Consider the following 21,370-nt stretch of genomic DNA (forward strand, 5'->3'; position numbering starts at 1 on the left):
CTAAAAACTTCAGGTGCCTTTTAAAAGTACAATAGTTGTTTACTGCCTTGACATCTGGTGGGAGGGCGTTCCACACGGCAGGTGCCACTACCGAGAAGGCCCTCTGCCTGGTTCCCTGTAACTTGGCTTCTCGCAGCGAGGGAACCGCCAGAAGGCCCTTGGCACTGGACCTCAGTGTCAGGGCAGAACGATGGGGGTGGAGACGCTCCTTCAGGTATACTGGACCAAAGCCGTTTAGGGCTTTAAAGGTCAGTGCCAACACTTTGAATTGTGCTCGGAAACGTACAAGAATATAAGAAAAGCTGATCTATAACGAACTGAAAAAAGGTATTTAAATATACCTTCCTGAAGAAACCAGAGGCCTTTCTCCTGGGCATGGTCGGCCAATTGGTGCCAAAGAAAGACAGAACATTTTTTATGTATGCAACAACAGCAGCAAGAATACTCATTGTGAAGTACTGGAAGACACAAGATTTACCCACTCTGGAAGAATGGCAGATGAAGGTGATAGACTATATGGGACTAGCAGAAATGACCGGCAGAATCCGAGACCAGGGAAAAGAGTCGGCGGAAGAAGACTGGAAGAAATTTAAAGACTATCTGCAGAGGCATTGTAAAATTAATGGATATTAGAATGATGTTGGACAGAAATTAAGTGGTTATCAGTTGTATTGTAAAGGTTGAGAAATAAGTTATAATAAGTTATAATAAGGATTTGCTGAGCTAATAAATTGAACTGGAATACAAAAGGGGGTGAGAGGAGGTCTGGGAAACAAGTTAATGGAAACAAGTAATGGAAATTGTATTTGTTTTAATCGTTTTTAATTTTGCATTTTTGTATTTTTGTTATTTTTTGTGCTTTTTTGTTTTTGTATTAATTCGGAAACCTTGATAAATATTCTTTAAAAAAAAAGAATATAAGAAAAGCTTTGCTGGATGAGGCCAAAGGCCACCCACCAGATGCCCCAAGGGGAAAACGCACCAATAGGATCTGAGCACAAGTAGCTATCCATAGCGCTCTCCTCGCCATGAATTTGCTTAGCTCTCTCTGGTGTGTTTTTGTGTCCGTCCATGAATTTGCTTAGTCCTCTCTAGTGTGTTTGTGCGTCCGCAAGGCTGCCTTGCCAAAGCAACCGAAAGCGCAATCGTAGGTTTGCGCACTCGGAAGTTAAATCCCATTAAAGTGAAATCTCACTGGAGGTTTTTAAGCAGGTCACCTGTCAGGGACGCTTGAGGGCAGATTCATTCCTGCATGACTCGCGGGTCCCAACTCTGCAAGACTAGGATTCGGAAATTCAGACACAGGGAGGCATATTTATTTGTTTGTTTCAACGTTTATACTGCTTTTTATCCGAAGATGCCAGGATCTAGTCCTTCCCAGGTAAGGGAGGTGGATGGGGGAGGACTGCGATCAGACACACGAACTTGAATCCAGTTGAAATCCTTGCCAAACCGAATTGTGAACTGGAGCTGGCTTCGATTTCCGTCTCTCCCCCACCAAAGTTTGCACCGCAATTGCTGGACGCGAGCGCTGCTAAAGCGCACGTTCTTCGACGGGGCTGGATCCGCCACGGGAAGCAGCCCCTTTTCGCTGCGCTGAGTTGCGAGGAGGAGGAGGAGGAGGAGGACGGGGCGCAACAGCGGAATCCTGCCTGCGTGACGTCAAAAAGCCTCTGGGTGACGTCACGCCCGCCGTCGCTCAGAGAACCGTCTCCTGGCTGGAGCGGCGGGATGCTGGGCGCGCTCAGTGTCGGGCCCAAGGGGGAGCCGGCAGCAAGCAACGCCCGGCTGCTGCCGAGTTAACAACTGCATGCGGGGCTACACTGGGTGTGCAAAACATGGGGAAGAAAAGAGGTGAGCGTCTTTCAATGGAGGGGGGAGGGATGTTAGGGTTAAAGCTGTCGGGGGTTATTGCCCTGTGAAGGATACAGGTGGAGAGCCTCCATATTCAGAGGAAATCTACCTCTGCAGAAACCATGTGAAATCCTGAGTACAGTGGTACCTCGGATTACAGACGCTTCAGGTTACAGATGCTTCAGTTTACAGACTCCGCTAACCCAGAAATAGTACCTTGGGTTAAGAACTTTGCTTCAGGGTGAGAACAGAAATCGTGCTCTGGCTGTGCAGTAGTTTAAGTTAAAGTGGTGCTTCAGGTTAAGAACAGTTTCAGGTTAAGAACGGACCTCCGGAACAAATTAAGTACTTAACCCGAGGTACCACTGTATCTCTTTCTGAACTTCGGGTGGCCACAGGTTAGGTAAAGGGACACCTGACCGTTGGGTCCTGTCATGGCCGACTCTGGGGTTGCGGTGCTCATCTCGCTTTATTGGCCGAGGGAGCCGGTGTACAGCTTCTGGGTCATGTGGCCAGCATGACTAAGCCACTTCTGGCAAACCAGAGCAGCGCACGGAACCGGCGTTTACCTTCCTGCCGGAGTGGTACCTATTTATCTACTTGCACTTTGATGTGCTTTCGAACTGCTAGGTTGGCAGGAGCAGGGACCGAGCAACGGGAGCTCACCCCGTCACGGGGATTCGAACTGCCGACCTTCTGATCGGCAAGCCCTAGGCTCTGTGGTTTAGACCACAGCGCCATGCCACAGTTTGTTGGACTACAACTCCCATCATCTGTAGCCGGCTGAAGTAGGTTTTAAGAAGTGAGACCTGCAATAAAATGTTGCTGCCTTGAGTGCCTCTGCACCTCTCCTGCTCTCTCTTGTTCTCTCCCATTCTCTGGTCCCCCCCCCCCGCCCTTCCAACAGTCAAATCGGCATCCCATGATCCCCAAGCACACATAGTTCTCTTTGGGGTTTTGGGGGGACCTCCTCAAAGGGATTTTTTTTCTACTTCTGCAAATCTTGGGGTTCAACCCAGCCTGTTGCTGCTTCTTATTGTGTATGGTTGATGCTGTTTTACCTTCTACAGTGGTACCTCGGTTTAAGAACAGCCCTGTTTATGAACGATTTGGTTGACAAACTCCGTAAAACCAGAAGTAGTGTCCCGGATTGCAAACTTTACCTTGGTCTAAGAATGGAAGCCGAACAGTGTTAGGGTACCGGCAGCGGGAGGCCTCATTAGGGAAAGTGCGCCTCAGTTTAAGAACGGTTTTGGTTTAAGAACGGACTTCCAGAACGGATTAAGTTCATAAACCGAGGTACCACTGTATATGGATTGGGACTCGGAGACCTATAAAGGGAGTTTAGTGTGCTCCTGGATTCTTTTTCTTCGACAATCCCTCGTAGCCGAGTAAGATTGTCTTCCATAAACACAGTTTTAACAACGAGTCCGTAAGTGACTGTGGAGGCCAATTCTGGACCCACATGTCCTTCAACATTTGAAGACTCTAATAGGCATGATTGAATCTCACTTAATCCAGACCCTCACTACAGGGAAATTCGGGTTGTGAAACAAACTTGTTTCCCCACCTCTTCTCCACACCCCCCAAAAAGAAGCACCCAGACTTTGCACAACAAGGATAGTAAAGGATGATGATTGCTTGACATTATATTCTTCGACTCAAAAAAAAATAATCTGAGTAAATGCTCAATAATAATGACTGTCACATAATCTCCTTGGAAATGTCTATAAGAATGATTGAATGCTTAGTAAACGCGTCATCTCGAAGTGACCTGAAAGAAGAATTTCCTGGAAAATAAAAGCTGAGTTTACAGTATGTTGGTACCCTGAATTATTTCCCCTTGGACTACAATTAAGTAAAATCTGTTGTATTCTAGTAGGTAAAAAATATTGATTTTTAGAGCTCTATAACATTTCCCAAGAAGATTTGTTCTACGTTACACTTGAGTATTGCTTATAGACCCACAAGGAAGCTGTGCTAGTCATTTGAGGTTGTTATTTCTTCCCAAACATAGGAAAACATTCACACTGATTCACTTTAATGTTCTCTCTTTTTCTGTTAAAACAGATTTGATGACATTCTCTATCACTATTGTCTATATCCACGTGTTAGTGAAGAGTTAGTTTTATGTTTCTTTTAACGAAAGGAACAACCAAAGGACAAATAAATATGTTTCTTTTGACTCTATAAAAATTGTATTATGGCCACAGATACATAATTTTTAGAATCAGCTACAAAGTTTGTGTTCCATACTTTAAAAGATTCATAAGCAACTCTAAAACTTTGTCACAAACTTCTTGAACAATGAAAAGAACGTATATTTACAGGGCTGTCTTATATTCTTGAGTCTCTCTAGTTGCACGGAATGTAAACGTTTGTTTTGGAATTTGAAGGTCTCTGTGTGGATTTTTAATACACCTGAACCAAAAACCATTCTGATACAGTGGTTAAATACGCTTCAGGTTACACACTCCGCTAATAACGAAATAGTGCTTCAGGTTAAGAACTTTGCTTCAGGATAAGAACAGAAATCGGGCTCTGGCGGCGCGGCAGCAGCGGGAGGCCCCATTAGCTAAAGTGGTGCTTCAGGTTAAAAACAGTTTCAGGTTAAGAACGGACCTCCGGAACGAAATAAGTACTTAACCTGAGGTACCACTGTACAGTTTTCTCCCTCTGCCCCAACCACTACTAGCCATTGAAAACATTCTGTGTACATGGGATATTTCTCTTGTGTGCTTGCTCCCTTTCCCTGCACAACCCGTTGTTCTTTGGTATTCACCTACCCTGTGTTCCTGACCTACGGTTGGGTTGCAATCTGACTGAAGCACAACCAGCACTGCTATTTACCCTTCCTTTTAAAAAGGTTTTTAAGAGGAGGAGAGAGAAAACCTCTCTCTGCCTCCGGGACATGCACAGTTAAACTATGGAACACAGTAGTGGGCACCAACTTGGATGGCTAAAAACATTAGGATTAGACAAATGCTGTATTTTTTCGCTCTATAGGACGCACCGGACCATAGAAGGGGGAGAACAGGAATTTCCCCCCCCTTGTTCTCCCCCTCAAAAACAAGGTGCGTTCAAGAGCAGGTCGGGGAACAGCGCAAAGGCTGCACGCAGCCTTGCCGTTGCCCCCCAAGCTTGTGGGGCTGGCGGTGGGGGGAAGCGCTGCTTTCCCCCACTGCCAACCTCAAAGATCCCTGAAGCCTTTGGAGCGCAGCTTTGGGGACAGCCTTTCAAGCCTCCGTGGAGGCTTTGCGCAGCCATCCCGAAGCTAGAACAGCTTCGGGCTGCAGGTTGCTATCCGCAAGCCTTTGGAGCCCGGTGGGAACACCCGCCAGGCTCCGCAAGCTTGCGGATAGTTCCTGAAGCCTGCATTCGCCCCATAGGACGCACACACTTTCCCCCTTCATTTTTGGAGGGGGAAAAGTGTGTCCTATAGAGCGAAAAATACGGTACATGGAGGATAAGGCTTATCAGTAGCTGCTAAAGCTGATGGCGATGATCTACCTTCACTTTCAGAGGCTGAATTCCAGTTTTGGGGAAATCGTAGGAGGGGAGGGGACTGTTGCGCTCAAGTGATGCTTGCAGGCTTCTTCTCGTAGGCATCTTGTTGGACACTATGACAAGAGGATGCAGGAGTAGATGGGCCCTTGGCCTGATCCAGTAGGTTTTTCATTTTAATTAATTAATAAACCTTTTATTGGCATCACATACGATCATCCAAAACAAATCAATACAGAATTACCCCTTCCCCAGTGGCACAAAACCTTTGCTAAAAGAAAGGAGGAGGCAGAGCAGTCTATCGTCACATCTCTTGGTCTCCAGGGAGATCAGATGTCTGCAGTGTATTTAGAGATATTTAGCCACTAACTTGGTAAGCTCCTGATCATTCCCCAGTAATAGAAAATGTATGACCTCTAACTCTGGTTTCCATTTGGGGATACCAGAGTTGATCTAGAAATTGCTTGAGGTTTCTAACTTGAGGGTTCAGCTAATTAACTGCAGATTCAGCTAGTAATCTAGCCTACGAAGCCCAAATGTACTTGTGTTATGAAGGGCCTGAATTTTATAGGAAGTTATTTGTTTTTACTTTATATCTTCTCCTTTTCAGGGGTCATCAGGCTCATACACATACATACAGAAACTAGAAATTGATCTAGAAATTGCTGGCGGAGATCAGTTTACAATTGAGAACCATAGGTGTAAGGGTTTCCACCAGGCGGTCTTCACATGGACAAGTTTGTTCTCCTTCCACCCTGCGTGAGAACCTTCCCCACAGGAGGTTTGATGGATTTGAATTAAACCTGGCCAGCGAAAATGCCCTTCTTTCTTGAGGGTTAAGCAAAAATTCAAGGTAATTATGGTTAGTTTCATGAGCCCAAGAAAGTTGAAAATAAAGAGGGGAGCATGTTTTATCTGCTGCTACTGTAAGTTCCTGGTGTTCAATATCCCACAACCTAGTTTTTATTATAGCCTTGGCAGATTCTAGGGACATCATATGTTCCTATCTGGTTTTGAGGATGGATTCCTGTGAGAAACACAGGCTAAAGCTTATTTTTACTTCTGTCTGTTTTTATAGGAGGCTGGAGAAAATTTTTCTGTTGTACTGGCCCACCGGAAACGCAGTCTTCAACATGGTGAGCTACACCTCCCTTTTCTTAGTGAACGCAAGGGAACCATGTACGCCCTTTGTTTTTGTTTTTTAAATAGATATTTATTGAGATTTTAGAAAACAGAAACATACGTGAGACAAGAATACAACAAAAGCAGATATATATATATATATATAAAAGACAATAAAAACATTTAAGAAAGAAACAAAGATGAAATCCAATTTTCAACTTCAATTCTATAACCCTCTTTCTTGACTTCCTCACATCTCCCTTTTTTGTGTTCCCCTTTACCCAATCAAGTTCAGCAAATTCTGACCCTCTTCCAAGCCTCATTTGTAATTATATGTTTCAACCAATTATGTCTCCAATTTTTCTCCTCTTTTCACATCAATTTTTACCTATTATTTATAACTTAATCCTTTGTGCCACTTTCATGTACGCCCTTTGGGTGTTTGGCCCAGGCATGAGATGTATGTCTCATTGATACAGAACAGGAATTTAGTGAATGTACCAACCCATTATATGGGTTTCATCAAACTGCTTGCAAGTTAAAACTGTAGGGTATGGAGAGCTTGTTGAAGAGCAAGTCACCCAGTTGCATATATTTTGCATAAACTATTCACCCCAGGTGAGAACAATGGAGCTGAACAATGCATGCTTGAAGGAGGTGACTTATTTGAGGCAAGTGTTAATCTGCATTGTGACACCTGCTTGTGCAACCTAAAAAATGCAAATACTGCCCAGTAAAACAGAGGCCCTCAGTGTGGTGCGTTGTGTGTCTGCAATAGCAGACAAGAACACTAGCAATCAGATTGGGTTCCCTAGCACAAGTTGAAGTTACATTTATAAGAGAGAGACATAGTAGGTTTTCCACCAGTGATGGCCAGCTGTGTTGCTGGGAGTCATCAGGACCATAGGGCAAGTTGGAGGAATTCTGGGTGGCCTGCATTTATGGACGAAATTGTTCTGACTGGGACATCCCCTCTTATCCCCCACTTTAAGAAAACATTTTCACATCCGTTAATACATATTAAAGTTTTGGTTACTATCACTGTCTGTCCTACAAGCCCTGAAATTATTTGTTGCCTTGTGTCTTTCAGCCTTAACATTGCTTCGTCTGAGCAATTCAAGCCTCCCTCAGAGCTAGACCCGTCAGAACCAGACCCCTCAGAGATAGAGCCAGGCCAGGACCCGGTAATTTATTCTATATCTTCATTATATTGCCATCCCTAATTCAGATGGACTGCTTAGAGAACATTTGTTTCAGGTGGTATACAGATATAGTCTTTCATACCAACACATTTGAGGGAGGTGTGTTAATTTGTGGTGGCCAAACAGCAAGGCATCTTCTGGTACCTTTGAGATTGTGTGCTCATGGTCTCATTTGTGGAGGTGACACAGTATTGATTCCCCACCTGCCCACAATGACACTGTATTATAAAACTGCAGGTTATTGCAAGAATCCTGCCGATGTTCTTATCTGTTTACAGTTTATTTGCAAATATCCAATAAACCATTTCCATTCTTTTATAAAAAGTTTGTTATCTGGATTTCTTATTTTTCTGGTAAGTTTTGCCATTTCTGCATATCCCACAAGTTTTTGTACCCATACTTCTTATTTGGGATTTCTTCTTCTTTCCATTTTTGAGCAAGGAACGTTCTTGCCGCTGTAGTCGCATACATGAATAAATATCTATACAGCTTGGGTAGTTCTGTCCCTATAATTCCCTAAAGGAAGGCTTCTGGGTGTTTTTTTGTTTTGTTTTTAAACAAATGTTATTTTAAACATCTTTTTCAATTCATTATATATCATTTACCAGTAAGCTTTAACCTTACTACAAGACCACCACATATGATAAATATATGGTCTTTTACATTTCCAACACTTATTTTATTTAGATTTATACATTTTTGCCCCTTTACTCTGTGTTAGGTACCACTGACATATCATATTCATATAATTTTCTCCCACTGCATCAGTTTTAGGCCTGGTTAATTGTCATGGCTTTCCGCAAAGCATACAGTGGGTTGTAGAGGATGAAGGCTGAAGCTAGAGAGGATTTCTCAGGCAGAGGGAATACCTATAGTGTGCATATGCTCAGAACTGACACGACTGCTTAGCTCTTTTTGGTTGCTAAATCACCAGTTCAGTGCAGCGTAAAAAGAATAGTAGCATTTATGTGTGCTATGGGTAGGAGTGTTAGGATTCTTGCTCCGTGCTTGCAGTCATGGGATTGTTCTCGAACACAGGACGGTGTATGTTTTCATTCCACAGTGTGGGAAGTGACGGAGACAGGATGTTTTGTACTACTGTGTTCCAGAATGTAGGACTATTGTCCTTTGTTTCTTTCTCTTTGCTGTCTGATGAGAAAGAGGAAGGAGCTAAGTCAGAATGCTCCAAGTGTATTATATGTAAAAAAAAGTAGATTAGCCAAAATGCTGAGCTATTGAGTCTGCTACGCGAACTGCAGATACTCTGCAGGATCCCTAAGCTTGCTAATGCCTCTTGGTATCAGTCGCTGTGCTGTTCGGTTTGGAGAAAGCTTTTGAAGCTCCCGAACGATCGACCAGGAGGGAGAGAACATGCCAGTTGGGCATGTGTTTCTGCCAGGGTCCTACATGCGAGTAGGGCAATCCTAACAAGGAGAGGATATATTAATTGCAATTTATCCCTCCAGGCTCCCACATGTGTGGGTTCAACAGAGTTTCCAAGTCCCATCCTTGGCAGTAAAAGTAAAAGCATAGGAATTAGGCTGTAAAACCTTGTTTTGAGTCCAGGATGTGGGTGGCACTGTGGGTTAAACCACAGAGCCTAGGACTTGCCGATCAGAAAGTCGGCGGTTCGAATCCCCGCAACGGGGTGAGCTCCCATTGCTCAGTCCCAGCTCCTGCCAACCTAGCAGTACAAAAGCATGTCAAAGTGCAAGTAGATAAATAGGTACTGCTCCGGCGGGAAGGTAAACGGCGTTTCTGTGTGCTGCTCTGGTTCGCCAGAAGTGGCTTAGTCATGCTGGCCACATGACCCGGAAGCTGTACGCTGGCTCCCTCGGCCAGTAAGCAAGATGGGCACCGCAAGCCCAGAGTGGACCTAATGGTCAGGGGTCCCTTTACCTTTATGAAGTAAGCTGGCTTCCCTCCTCTTACCCTGCTTAATTAAGAACCAGGCAACAACTTTCCAGAGATGGAAAGAAGATAAATTTCCTACTAGAGAAGAATGGCAGATGAAGGTGATGGACTATACTGAAATGGCTAAAATGACCGGAAGAATCAGAAATCAGGAAGATCAAAATTTTAATATGGAATGGGGAAAATTTATAATTTATCTTAAAAGACCACTGTAGGATAGGAATATCACTTGTAGTTTAAGGGCGAATTCTGGACACAGTGAAGATGTAAAAGATTTGGATCATAATAAAAGATGCAGGGGGAAATGATTTATAATAGGACCCACAAAGGGGAGGACGGAAGTCCAGGAGATTCCTTGGAATCTTGTTTTTATGATTCATGTTTGATATATCTCTGTGAAATTTTAACTTGAAAAACCAAATATATTTTTTTAAAAAAAATCAGGCAACAACTTGTAAAATAAGTGTAAAAGTAAGATTAACTTTATAATCATGCATTGGTTCCATCAGTAAAAACTATGCAGGCAAAATATTACAGTATAACCAGCTTCAGGCATGTGTCAGTTTCAGAGCATCCAACTCTGGTCAAAGGCAGAGTGAGAGGAACAGGAAGTGATATATGCTCCTTCCTCTCCAGGAGAGGAAGAGGAAATGGCATCACACAGAGTCCTCTCTACCAATTGTTTTTCTATGGTCTATCTACCTATCCGCAATACAGCTCTGCGGACTTAGCCCCTTCTGATGCTAACTAGCAAGAATATGCATCTGTCAGGTTGGGCTGCCAATTTCTCACATTATGTTCTTCCCTGCTCTCACCCATCCTAAGGGCTTTCAAATAATGCATCTGGTTAAGGGCCCAGACCCCTGTCTGCCTATCAGCAAAAAGGGTGTCTCTTTAACTTCGTAAGTCAACTCTTATTTTGAATGTAAGGTGTCGGTGGTCATACATACATACATACTATTTCTTTCCCCAAACAGGAAGATGGCTTGTATGTTGAGAATGAGATACAAACTTCAAAAGTGGATATCCCAGAAGGAAATAGGTGGAGGTGGTCTCGATTACACAAAGAAGTAGAGCAGCAAACCTCGAGGACAGCTATACTCATTCCAGAGATAGAGACGTCATCCGAGGCAGACGTTCAGGTCCAAACCTCGTTTTCGAGCCTACCAAGAGGAAGGGAGGCCCAGGCGCAAACTTCATTTCTCTCCCTGCGGTCTCCAACCCCGGTAGAAAATGACGCTCAAGTGCAAACTTCATTTATGGAATTGCCAAGAGAGGCGGAAGCTCAGGTGCAAACATCCTTGCTTTCGTTACCTGGAGAAAAGGAGATGCATGCCCAAACCTCGTTCAGCTCGTTGCCAGAAAGGAGGTCTGTGGCATCTTTTGCAGGATCTGCCCTGTCCTCTTCTTCCTATCTAGAGTTGTTAGAGAAGTTTCCCTCTCTGCCCATGTTATCTGAGGCCCAGGTGCAGACCTCACATCTTGACATAAGAGTTCCTTCGGAAATCGACATTCAGCTGCAGACTTCGTTTTCGGACTACATGTCAGAAAGAGAGTATGCATCTTCTTCTGAGCCCCAGAGTAAGCTATCGCCCCAGTCATCAGTGATAGAACAAAGCGCGATATATCCCGTATACATTGATACTGGGGTACAAACTTTACCTGTGGAAATACCGCCTGGCAACGACTGGCGTTCTGCGCGGTTAAATACTGCGGCCCAGGTGCAAACGTCCTTTGCTTCGATGACAGAACAACGGCCAATGCTTGGGTTAGGAAAAGGCGAGGAGACAGCAGGAGAAGTGGAATCCCTTTTTTCTATAGAAGAGGCACCTCTGCCATCTGAACGGGCTGAAAGAGCTATGCAGACATCTGAGACATTGCTTCGGCAGTGGAAGCAATGGCATACATTACAGCCACGATCTGATGCACAGGTGCAAACCTCCACCATTGAACTGCTAAAGAAGCTTTCTTTGCTATCCCGGATTCAGAGCATGGAATCAGCTTCCCGTGCCGAGTTACTAAAGAAAGCTTCCTCCCTGTCAGTAGGTGAACCCCACATGCAAACTTCAAGTCCTGAATTACTGAGGAAGGCTTCTTCTTGGTCAAACTCCGAGGTCCAAGGCCAGATCTTAAGTGATGAGCTGCTGCTGAAGAAGCGTCCATCTTCGGCACAAGTGCTTAGAACCTCAGATTATGAACTGGCAAGGTTGCTTTCTCCCAAGTCAACAACCAAGGAGGCCCAGATACAAACATCTGAGGTAGAACTCATCAATAAACTTTTGTCAGATAGGTCAACAGACACTCTCTTCCGAAAGTCCTCTTCTGCGTCATATATCAAACCCCAGGAGAGGACCTCAGACACTGATTTCCCAAAGTCCCATTCTGCATCATTTGCAAAAACTCCGGAGAAGATATTGGACAGTGATTTCCAAAGCTACGCTTCCATGTCACATGCTGAACCCCAGAAGAAGGTATCAGACACTGATTTTCAAAAGTACTCTTCTTTGTCATTGATTGAGGGTGGGGATGATAATCAGGAACTTTTAACAGAAGGGAAGGAGTACCTTATTACCCCACAGGTGATGGAAGCTCAGATCCGTAAATGGTATCATGAACTCCCAGAAGTTCAGACATCAGCCTCTCAAAAAGAGCCTCTTTGGACGCCAACAATTGACAGTGAGGTACAAACATCGCATGTTGAAATACCATATGGAAACAAGTGGCGTGAATCACGTTTGCAAACCGAAGCTCAGGTGCAGACTTCAGGGCTTAAAGTACCCGTGGAAAAAGCGGAATCCTTTCCCCAAGTGCAGAAGGCCAACCAGACCCAAACATCCTTGCTTGAAATATGGCGAGCAAGAGAGTTAGCTGAAGCCCAGAACCAGACTTGCGGCTTCGATGAAGCCGAAACAGAGGAGTTCCCTCATGGATTACTAGTTGATAGCCATGCACAAACATCAGATTTTGACTTTTGGAAAGCAAAGGAACAAATGGATATTGAAACACAGACTTCAGTAGACAAAATTCTACAGCAAGGAATCAGGCCTTCTCCCACTGAACAGGTTGACAAGCTGGTGCAGACATCTTTTCTTGATCTGGGGAAATCAAAAGACTACATGCAGCAGAAGGCATCTGAGACGGACTTAACGGATCCTGAAGGAACGTATTTCCCCCCATTACAAAGTGACTTTGAAGTGGGAACTGGTACTCAGGCACAACGCTCCATCTCTGATTTTCTAGAGGCACAAAAAGAGCCTCCTCTGGCGCAACCAACCAATGCTGAGGTGCAAACCTCAAATGTTGAAATACCTGCGGGGAGCTCGTGGCGTTCATCACGCTTGCATTCTGATGTTCAACAGCAAACTTCACTGGAATTTGACGAGGAAGAATCAGAAGCTTTCCCCTCATCACAAAAGGACATCCAGTCACAAACCTCCCTTCTTGACATATGGAAGGCAAAACAGCTCCATGATGCCCAGATCCAAACTTCTTGGATGGATTTCCCAACAGATGTGGAAGATCCTTTTCTCTCACCACAGTCTGAAAGCCCATCTGACTACTTCATGCCTGAGGAAGAACAGTCTCCTCCACCAGCCCTACTGGATGCTCAGATGCAAACCTCTCTCCTTGACATTTGGAAGGCAAAAGAACTCCATAATGCTCAGAAGCAAACTTCTTGGATAGATGTGCCAGAACCCATGGAAGAAACTTTTCTTCCACCACAGTCTGAAAGCCCAATTGAGCCACCTATGCTTGAGATGGAAGAGGCTCCTCTACCAGGCAGAATTGACAACCAGGTGCAAACCTCCTTCTCTGACAGGTGGTGGAAGAAAGAACGAGTGGATGCTGAGATGCAAAGTTCCCTGGCAGATTTGCCACAGGGCAACAAGGTTGTGCCTCTTCTCCCACCACAGTCTGAAAGCCCACTTGAGCCAGCTGAGCTTGAGATAAAGGAGGCTCCTCCTCCAGCAAGAATGGAAAACCAGGTGCAAACCTCCTTCTCTGACATATGGCGGAAAAAAGAACGAGTGGATGCTGAGATGCAAAGTTCCCTGGCAGATTTGCCACAAGTCACCAAGGTGGTGCCTCTCCTACCACAGCCTGAAAGCCCAACTGAGCCACCTGAGCTTGAGATAAAAGAGGCTCGTCCTCCAGGCAGAATAGACAACCAGGTGCAAACCTCCTTCTCTGATATATGGCGGAAAAAAGAACGAGCGGATGCTAAGATGCAAAGTTCCCTGGCAGATTTGCCACAAGTCACCAAGGTGGTGCCCCTCATACCACAGCCTGAAAGCCCAACTGAGCCACCTGAGGTTGAGATAAAAGAGGCTGCTCAGGATTGCAGAATTGACAACCAGGTGCAAACCTCCTTCTCTGACATATGGCGGAAAAAAGAACGAGCGGATGCTAAGATGCAAAGTTCCCTGGCAGATTTGCCACAAGTCACCAAGGTGGTGCCCCTCATACCACAGCCTGAAAGCCCAACTGAGCCACCTGAGGTTGAGATAAATGAAGCTGCTCCTCCAGCCAGAATGGACAACCAGGTGCAAACCTCCTTCTCTGACATATGGCGGAAAAAAGAACGAGCGGATGCTAAGATGCAAAGTTCCTTAGCAGATTTGCCACAAGTCACCAAGGTGGTGCCCCTCCTACCACAGCCTGAAAGCCCAACTGAGCCAGCTGTGGTTGAGATAAAAGAGGCTCGTCCTCCGACCAGAATGGACAACCAGGTGCAAACCTCCTTCTCTGACACATGGCGGAAAAAAGAACAAGCGGATGCTGAAATACAAAGTTCCCTGGGAAATTTGCCACAGTCTGAAACCCCAACTGAGCCAGCTGTGGTTGAGATAAGGGAGGCTCGTCCTCCGACCAGAATGGACAACCAGGTGCAAACCTCCTTCTCTGACACATGGCTGGAAAAAGAACGAGCGGATGCTGAAATACAAAGTTCTCTGGGAGATTTGCCACAGGTCACCAAGGTAGTGCCCCTCCTACCACAGTCTGAAAGCCCAATTGAGCCAGCTGTGATTGAGATAAAAGAGGCTCATCCTCCAGGCAGAACTGACAACCAGGTGCAAACCTCCTTCTCTGACATATGGCGGAAAAAAGAGCGAGCTGACGCTGAGATGCAAAGTTCCCTGGCAGATTTGCCACAACGCACCAAGGAGGTGCTTCTCCCATCACAAGCTGAAAGCCCAATACAGTCACCCATGCCTGACTCAGTAGATACAGCTCCTGAATTTCCTCCCCCAATTGAACCTAAGGAGCCAACTTCCTTACCTGAAATGCCCGAGACGAGGAAGCCAGTGGATGTTCCAAAGTCACTTCCCCCATCACCAAGTGACAGCAAGGACCAGACCTCCCAGCCTGATATGCAGACACCAGAAGAATTACCCATAGCGCAGGAGCAGTCTTCAAAGACCAGCTTGGCAAGTGCCAAAGTTGTAACTCCTGTCTCATCACACACATCTTTGAGCCCTGTTCCATCACAAACTGCTGTCTCTCCCGCCCTCTCTCGCACTGCTGTTTCTCCTGCCCTCTCTCGCACCGTTGTCTCTCCTGTCCACTCTCGCACTGCTGTCTCTCCTGCCCTCTCTCGCACTGTCTCTCCTGCCCACTCTCGCACTGCTGTCTCTCCTGCCCGCTCTCGCACTGCTGTCTCTCCCGCCCACTCTCGCACCACTGTCTCTCCCGCCCACTCTCGCACTGCTGTCTCTCCTGCCCTCTCTCGCACTGCCTCTCCCTCCCACTCTCGCACTGCTGTCTCTCCTGCCCTCTATCGCCCTGCTGCCACTCCAGCTTCCTCCCACCCTCCTGTTTCTCCTGTCCCGTCATACACTCCTGCATCTCCTGCCGCATCAGAAATTCTCAGCCCAGTCCGACCACCCTCACCTGCATCGCTGTATGCAGAGGAGCAGCACTCTGACCTCGCAGAGCAGAAAAGAGCTTCGATGGAAAAAACACTGCTGGAATTATGGACCACACGAGAGGAGGCCGAGGTTCAAAAGCAAACTGACCAACTTCAGCTTCACCTCGAGGATTTACCTTTATTCCCAAAGCTGGAAGACAGCCAGGTGGAAATTGCAGAGGCGACGAAACCCGAAGGGAAGAAACCAAAACAAGTTTCTAAAGTGCCGAAAAAGTCGAAAGCTCCTGCGTTTGCTGAAGCCCAGGTCCAGACCTCGTTTGTCGAAATACCCCGGGGGAAGAAATGGCGTGCATCTCGCATATTTGCAGAGGCCCAAGTCCAGACTTCTTTTCAAGACCTCCATGTGAAAGAAAGGGCCCCAATTTTGCGTGATCACGTGGCAGCCAAAAGGTAGGAGACGAATACTGCTCTGCTGTAGCTTTACTGTGCTGTGATGGTTTTCATTCCCGTTTTGCGGTCAACCTCAGCTTCAGAGGTTGACAGCTAAAGCACATGAGTAGAAACCTGCCACTGGGCTGCACCATTTGAAGCGGAAGGTGGGCTCCCTATGTTAATTGCTCCCTGTACAGTGGTGCCTCAGGTTACATACGCTTTAGGTTACATACACTTCAGGTTACAGACTCCACTAACCCAGAAATAGTACTGCGGGTTAAGAACTTTGCTTCAGGATGAGAACAGAAATCGTGCTCCGGCGGTCAGCAGCAGCAGGAGGCCCCATTAGCTAAAGTGGTGCTCCAGGTTAAGAACAGTTTCAGGTTAAGAACGGTCCTCTGGAACGAATTAAGTACGTAACCTGAGGTACCACAGTACATACAAAGCTGGAGCATTGGGGAGAGGTTTTAAAGCAAGCCTCAGTGGCGTAGCCAGAGGGGCCGTGGCCCTGGGCACAAAATTCTGAGAGGGTGCAACCAGGCGTCCCCACGTAGGCGCCGGCTTCCGTGGGGATCCCTGTCCCGGCGAAAGTGGCAGAGCAACCTAGCTCCAAAATGAGCAGGCACAGACAGGGAGGTAGGCAAAGCATAGCTCCTCTCCGTGGGCATTGCAGGGATTTACCCGGCAGCACATGGTTGCCTTCTTGCCTGATTAATTGCTGAGGGGGACTTGTGCACACAGGCAGGTCTGTCCCATATCACCGACTGAGGCAAAACAGCAACGCGCTGCACTGTGCACATGTTGTGCGCCTCTGCCCCCTTCCCTCCTTCCCCCTTTCTGGGGTCGCACATCAGCGGCTTCCAGGATCCGGCGAGATCTTGCAAGAGCCCTGTGAGATTGTGCAAGGCCTCTGTGTAATTTTGCGGGGCTCTCGTGGGGATCCCGCCGGAAGTGTCGCCTTGCTCCTCTGGCCGTGGGGTAAATAGAGCACCCCGCCAAGAAATGTCAAAAACTTAAGAGTTCTGCTTTGAAACAGCAAAGTTTTTGCATCTCTGCTGGCCCTAGCAGGTCTCACCTGATTTTTTTAAAATAAAAAAAATGCATTAACAGTGGATGAAAACTGGGAGTTGTACAAGTCAAGCAGAAATTTGTGCCTGGGATACTGCCAATATGCTAACAGCTAGTGTGGAAGTGCCCCCCCCCCCTTTAGATAGGTTGTCCTGTGAGTAGACAGAAAGCAATGAAATCTGAACAGGAAACTTATAGACACAGAAACTCAGGAAAGCTCAGGAGGACTTAGTAGGAATACAATGAGTTGACAATGAATGACACTGTCTGGATTCCCCATAAAAACTGAGTGTTTTATTATGTTCATTCCAGACTAAACTGCTAGTGTGGAGGCTTCCCTTATAAGGCAATTGGATGGATCCAGATTAAGTGAGTCGCATTTAGTTCCCACTGAAATCAACAGGTTCTTAACTTCAGATGGTGCAAAATTCAGCAGCTATAGGTTGCTCACCGGGACAAGACGGTCTGATCATTTTACACCGGTCCTGGTCTGACCGCACTGGCTGCCAATTAGTTTCCAGGCCCAATTCAAAGTGCTGGTTCTGACCTATAAACCCTTAAATGGTTCAGGACCGCAGTACCTCAAGGACCGCCTTTCCCCGTAGGAACCAACCTGCACCCTGCAATAATAATCCGAGGTCTTTCTTTGTGAGCCTCCTACATGAGAGGTCCAGAGGGTGGCAACATGAGAACAGGCCTTTTCTGCCGTGGCTCCCCATTTGTAGAATGCTTTCCACGGGAAGACTCGCCTGTTGCCTTCATTACATATCTTTAAGTCCCAAGAAAAAGCATTCCCCTTCTCCCAGGCCTTTGGCTTATTAAACAATCTACAGCCTTTTACACTGTGTGCGGGTGGAGTAGGGGGTTGTTCCTGTTTTGTTTGTTAGTATGCAATGCAGTTTCGTGTTTTGGTATAATAATAAATAAATCTTTATTGCGGTCCAAAGACCCATAGAACAATTTCAGAACAAAATACAGTGGTGCCTCGCAAGACGAAATTAATCCGTTCCGTGAGGCTCTTCGTATAGCGGTTTTTTCGTCTTGCGAAGCAAGCCCATTGACAGCTTAGCGGATTAGCGCTATTAGCGGTTTAGCGGCTTTCAGCAGATCAGCTGATAAGCGGCTTAGCGGCTTAGGAAAAGGGGGAAAAAGGGGAAAAAACCAGCAGGAACTCGCAAGACATTTCGTCTTGTGAAGCAAGCCCATAGGGAAATTCGTTTTGCGAAGCGCCTCCAAAACGGAAAACCCTTTCGTCTAGCGGGTCTTCTGTCTTGTGAGGCGTTCGTCTTATGGGGCACCACTGTACAGTTAAGACAGCCAACCACAAAAGAGAGAGAAACTGGGGCGGTCATTGTGTTTTGTTTCGAGCTTGATGCTCTTTGTTTCTTTTGACTTCCGAAAGAAACTTTGCCACGGCCAGCGTAATATCATTAGACCTGTCACCCAAAAGATATTTAATATGGGAGGCTTCAGATTTTCCCGGCAGATTTGCCTGTAGGGGTTTGATCCCTTGCTTGCCCATAAAAGGTAAAGATAAAGGGACCCCTGATCATTAGGTCCAGTCATGGCCGACTCTGGGTTTGCGGCGCTCATCTCGCTTTATTGGCTGAGGAAGCCGGCGTACAGCTTCTGAGTCATGTGGCCAGCATGACTAAGCCACTTCTGGTGAACCAGTACAGCGCACGGAAACGCCGTTTACCTTCCCGCCAGAGCGGTACCTATTTATCTACTTGCACTTTGACATGCTTTCGAATAGCTAGGTTGGCAGGAGCAGGGACCGAGCAACGGGAGCTCACCCCATCACGGGGATTCGAACCGCCAACCTAGTGATCGGCAAGTCCTAGGCTCTGTGGTTTAACCCACAGCACCACCCACGTCCCTGCTTGCCCATACTGCCCACAATTGCAGTAAGATATGCTTCATGCAATCGATGTCCTGAGAACATAAACAAAGCCTGTTTGGATAAGGGTTGCCTCTCAGCCTACCATTTAGCACTTCCAGAGGAAATACATTTAGCCTGGCTTTGGTAAATAAATGCTGATAGGTTGGTACAGAATTGTTTTTACTGCATTTTTCGCTCTATAAGACGCACCAGACCACAAGACACACCTAGTTTTTGGAGGAGGAAAACAAGAAAAAAAATATTCTGAATCTCAGAAGCCAGAACAACAAGAGGGATTGCTGTGCAGCGAAAGCAGCAATCCCTCTTGCTGTTCTGGCTTCTGGGATAGCTGCGCAGCCTGCATTCACTCCATAAGACGCACACACATTTCCCCTTACTTTTTAGGAGGGAAAAAGTAAGTCTTATAGAGCAAAAAACACGGTATATTGTAAACTGCCCTGTGATCTTTGGATGACGGTGTAGAAATGTAATAAATAAATAAAATCATTTCATTGGGACCAAAGTGTAGCTTCATGTGGATCCATCCCATTAGTCTCTCCCCAACCCCCACAACCACCAGAGAATTGAAGGTGAGAATTGAAAGAGAGATCACCGTTTATGCTGTGTTCATGTATTCCATTCCTGTCTCTGAGAAATGAGCCTGGATAGCTCAGTTGGTTAGAACATGGTGCTGATAACTCCAGGGTTGCAGGTTCATTCCCTGTATGGCACAACTGCTTTGCAGTCGATTGGACCAGATGAGCCTCAGAGTCTCTTTCGACTCTACAGTTCTATGATTCTTTCCCCAACTATTTTAATACTCCATCATACATGCTGGTGCAAAATAGGTTTGGGGGGGTCTTCATATTCTTTCAAAAACAAGCAGAGCCCGTTTTGGCCAGAAAACAACATAGGGCTGAACGAATTGTGACTGTTCACCACGCAAAGGGGCTGCCCTCAAAATGGTTACCTGCATCCGAAAACCCTTCCTAATGTTCCCTTTTCTTGTGTTCCAGGGTACCAAGGGGACCGAAGCGAGCGGCACCAGTGTCCGTGCACTTACACGTAAAGATGTCTCCAAAGCGTCAAACTAGCAATGAAAAGAAATAGTGAATTCTTGAATTTACAGAAATAAAAGATTGCGAAATACCAGAAACATAACCAACGGCTATTTCTGTAGGTGGGTGAGCAAACACAGAAGCAGGCATAAGCGTGCAAAGGGGCGTGAGCAAGGAGAGGTGCAGCAAAGCCGTCATTAGGGGGAAATACAGGAACAACTGGTGCACATTTTAGTTGCAGAAAGGCTGTGGGATGGCACACAGTCCATGCGTGTGCGTGTTTTGTCTGTAATGCAACTGTAAGTCAACACCCCTGTAATCCCACTTCAAATATTTTAGTCATGGATTCAACAGCATGGGGAAAGGCCAGTTAGTGACAACAGATGTAGACTCTCAGAATGTACCCAGCGGTTTAGACCACAGCACCACCCGTGTCACTGCACATAGCATACTAGAGTGACTATAGTAAGGTGGGACCTATACAGGATTTGTTAATATGTGTGGTGTAGTGGTTCAGAGCGGTGGACTCATAATCTGGTGAACTGGGTTCGATTCCCCGCTCCTCCACATGCAGCTGCTGGGTGACCTTGGGCCAGTCACACTTCTCTGAAGTCTCTCAGCCCCACTCACCTCACAGAGTGTTTGTTGTGTGGGAGGAAGGGAAAGGAGATTGTTTGCCACTTTGAGACACCTTTGGGTAGTGATAAAGTGGGATATCAAATCCAAACTCTTCTTCTTACTGAGCCAGTGCATACGGACAATGCCTGTTTGAGAAAATGTGTGCAGGAAAATGAGGATTTGTTTGATTGACGGAGGGGAGGTCAGGCCTCTCTGAACAGCATACAATGCCACAATGGGAAACACATTTTACAATCTCACAACAGGAAATACCACATAGGAAACACAGGGTAAAAGGTAAAGGTAAAGGACTCCTGGACGGTTAAGTCCAGTCAAAGGCGACTATGGGGTTGTGGCACTCATCTCGCTTTCAGGACGAGGGAGCTGGCATTTGTCCACAGACAGCTTTCCAGGTCATGTGGCCAGCAGGACTAAACCGCTTCTGGCACAACGGGACACTGTGACAGAAGCCAGAGCGCACGGAAACACTGTTTACTTCCCCACCTCAGTGGTACTTATTTATCTACTTGCACTGGCATGTTTTCAAACTGCTAGGTTGGCAGAAGCTGGGACAGAGCAACGGGAGCTCACCCCATCATGGGGATTCAAACCGCTGACCTTCCAATTGGCAAGCCCAAGAGGCTCAGTGGTTTAGACCACAACGCCACCCGCTGTATGACCTACTAACTCTGGTGTATTATTCAGCATGAGATGTACTGGGATGAATTGGGTCATGTTATCTCTCACAGTATGTCACGATTGTAACCACTTGGGTCAAAATCATATCTGAACATCCAACATACCTGATAGATCCCCTGGGAGAATTGGACTATGAAACAAGGCGATC

General features: G+C 46.3%; 1 protein-coding gene across 1 annotated transcript; it reads left to right on the top strand.

Moving 5' to 3' along the window:
* Positions 1 to 1,688: 1,688 nt before the first annotated feature.
* Positions 1,689 to 20,008, top strand: LOC310829907 (uncharacterized protein). Its single transcript, XM_083708937.1, has 5 exons — positions 1,689 to 1,854; positions 6,437 to 6,494; positions 7,571 to 7,664; positions 10,574 to 15,915; positions 19,864 to 20,008. Exons 1-5 carry the CDS (start codon positions 1,839 to 1,841, stop codon positions 19,955 to 19,957), a joined length of 5,604 nt encoding a protein of 1,867 aa, XP_083565063.1. The 5' UTR covers positions 1,689 to 1,838; the 3' UTR covers positions 19,958 to 20,008.
* The last annotated feature ends 1,362 nt before the right edge of the window (positions 20,009 to 21,370 follow it).

Source organism: Podarcis gaigeae (genome assembly GCF_964106915.1).
Source record: "Podarcis gaigeae genome assembly, chromosome: 13".
NCBI lineage: Eukaryota > Metazoa > Chordata > Lepidosauria > Squamata > Lacertidae > Podarcis > Podarcis gaigeae.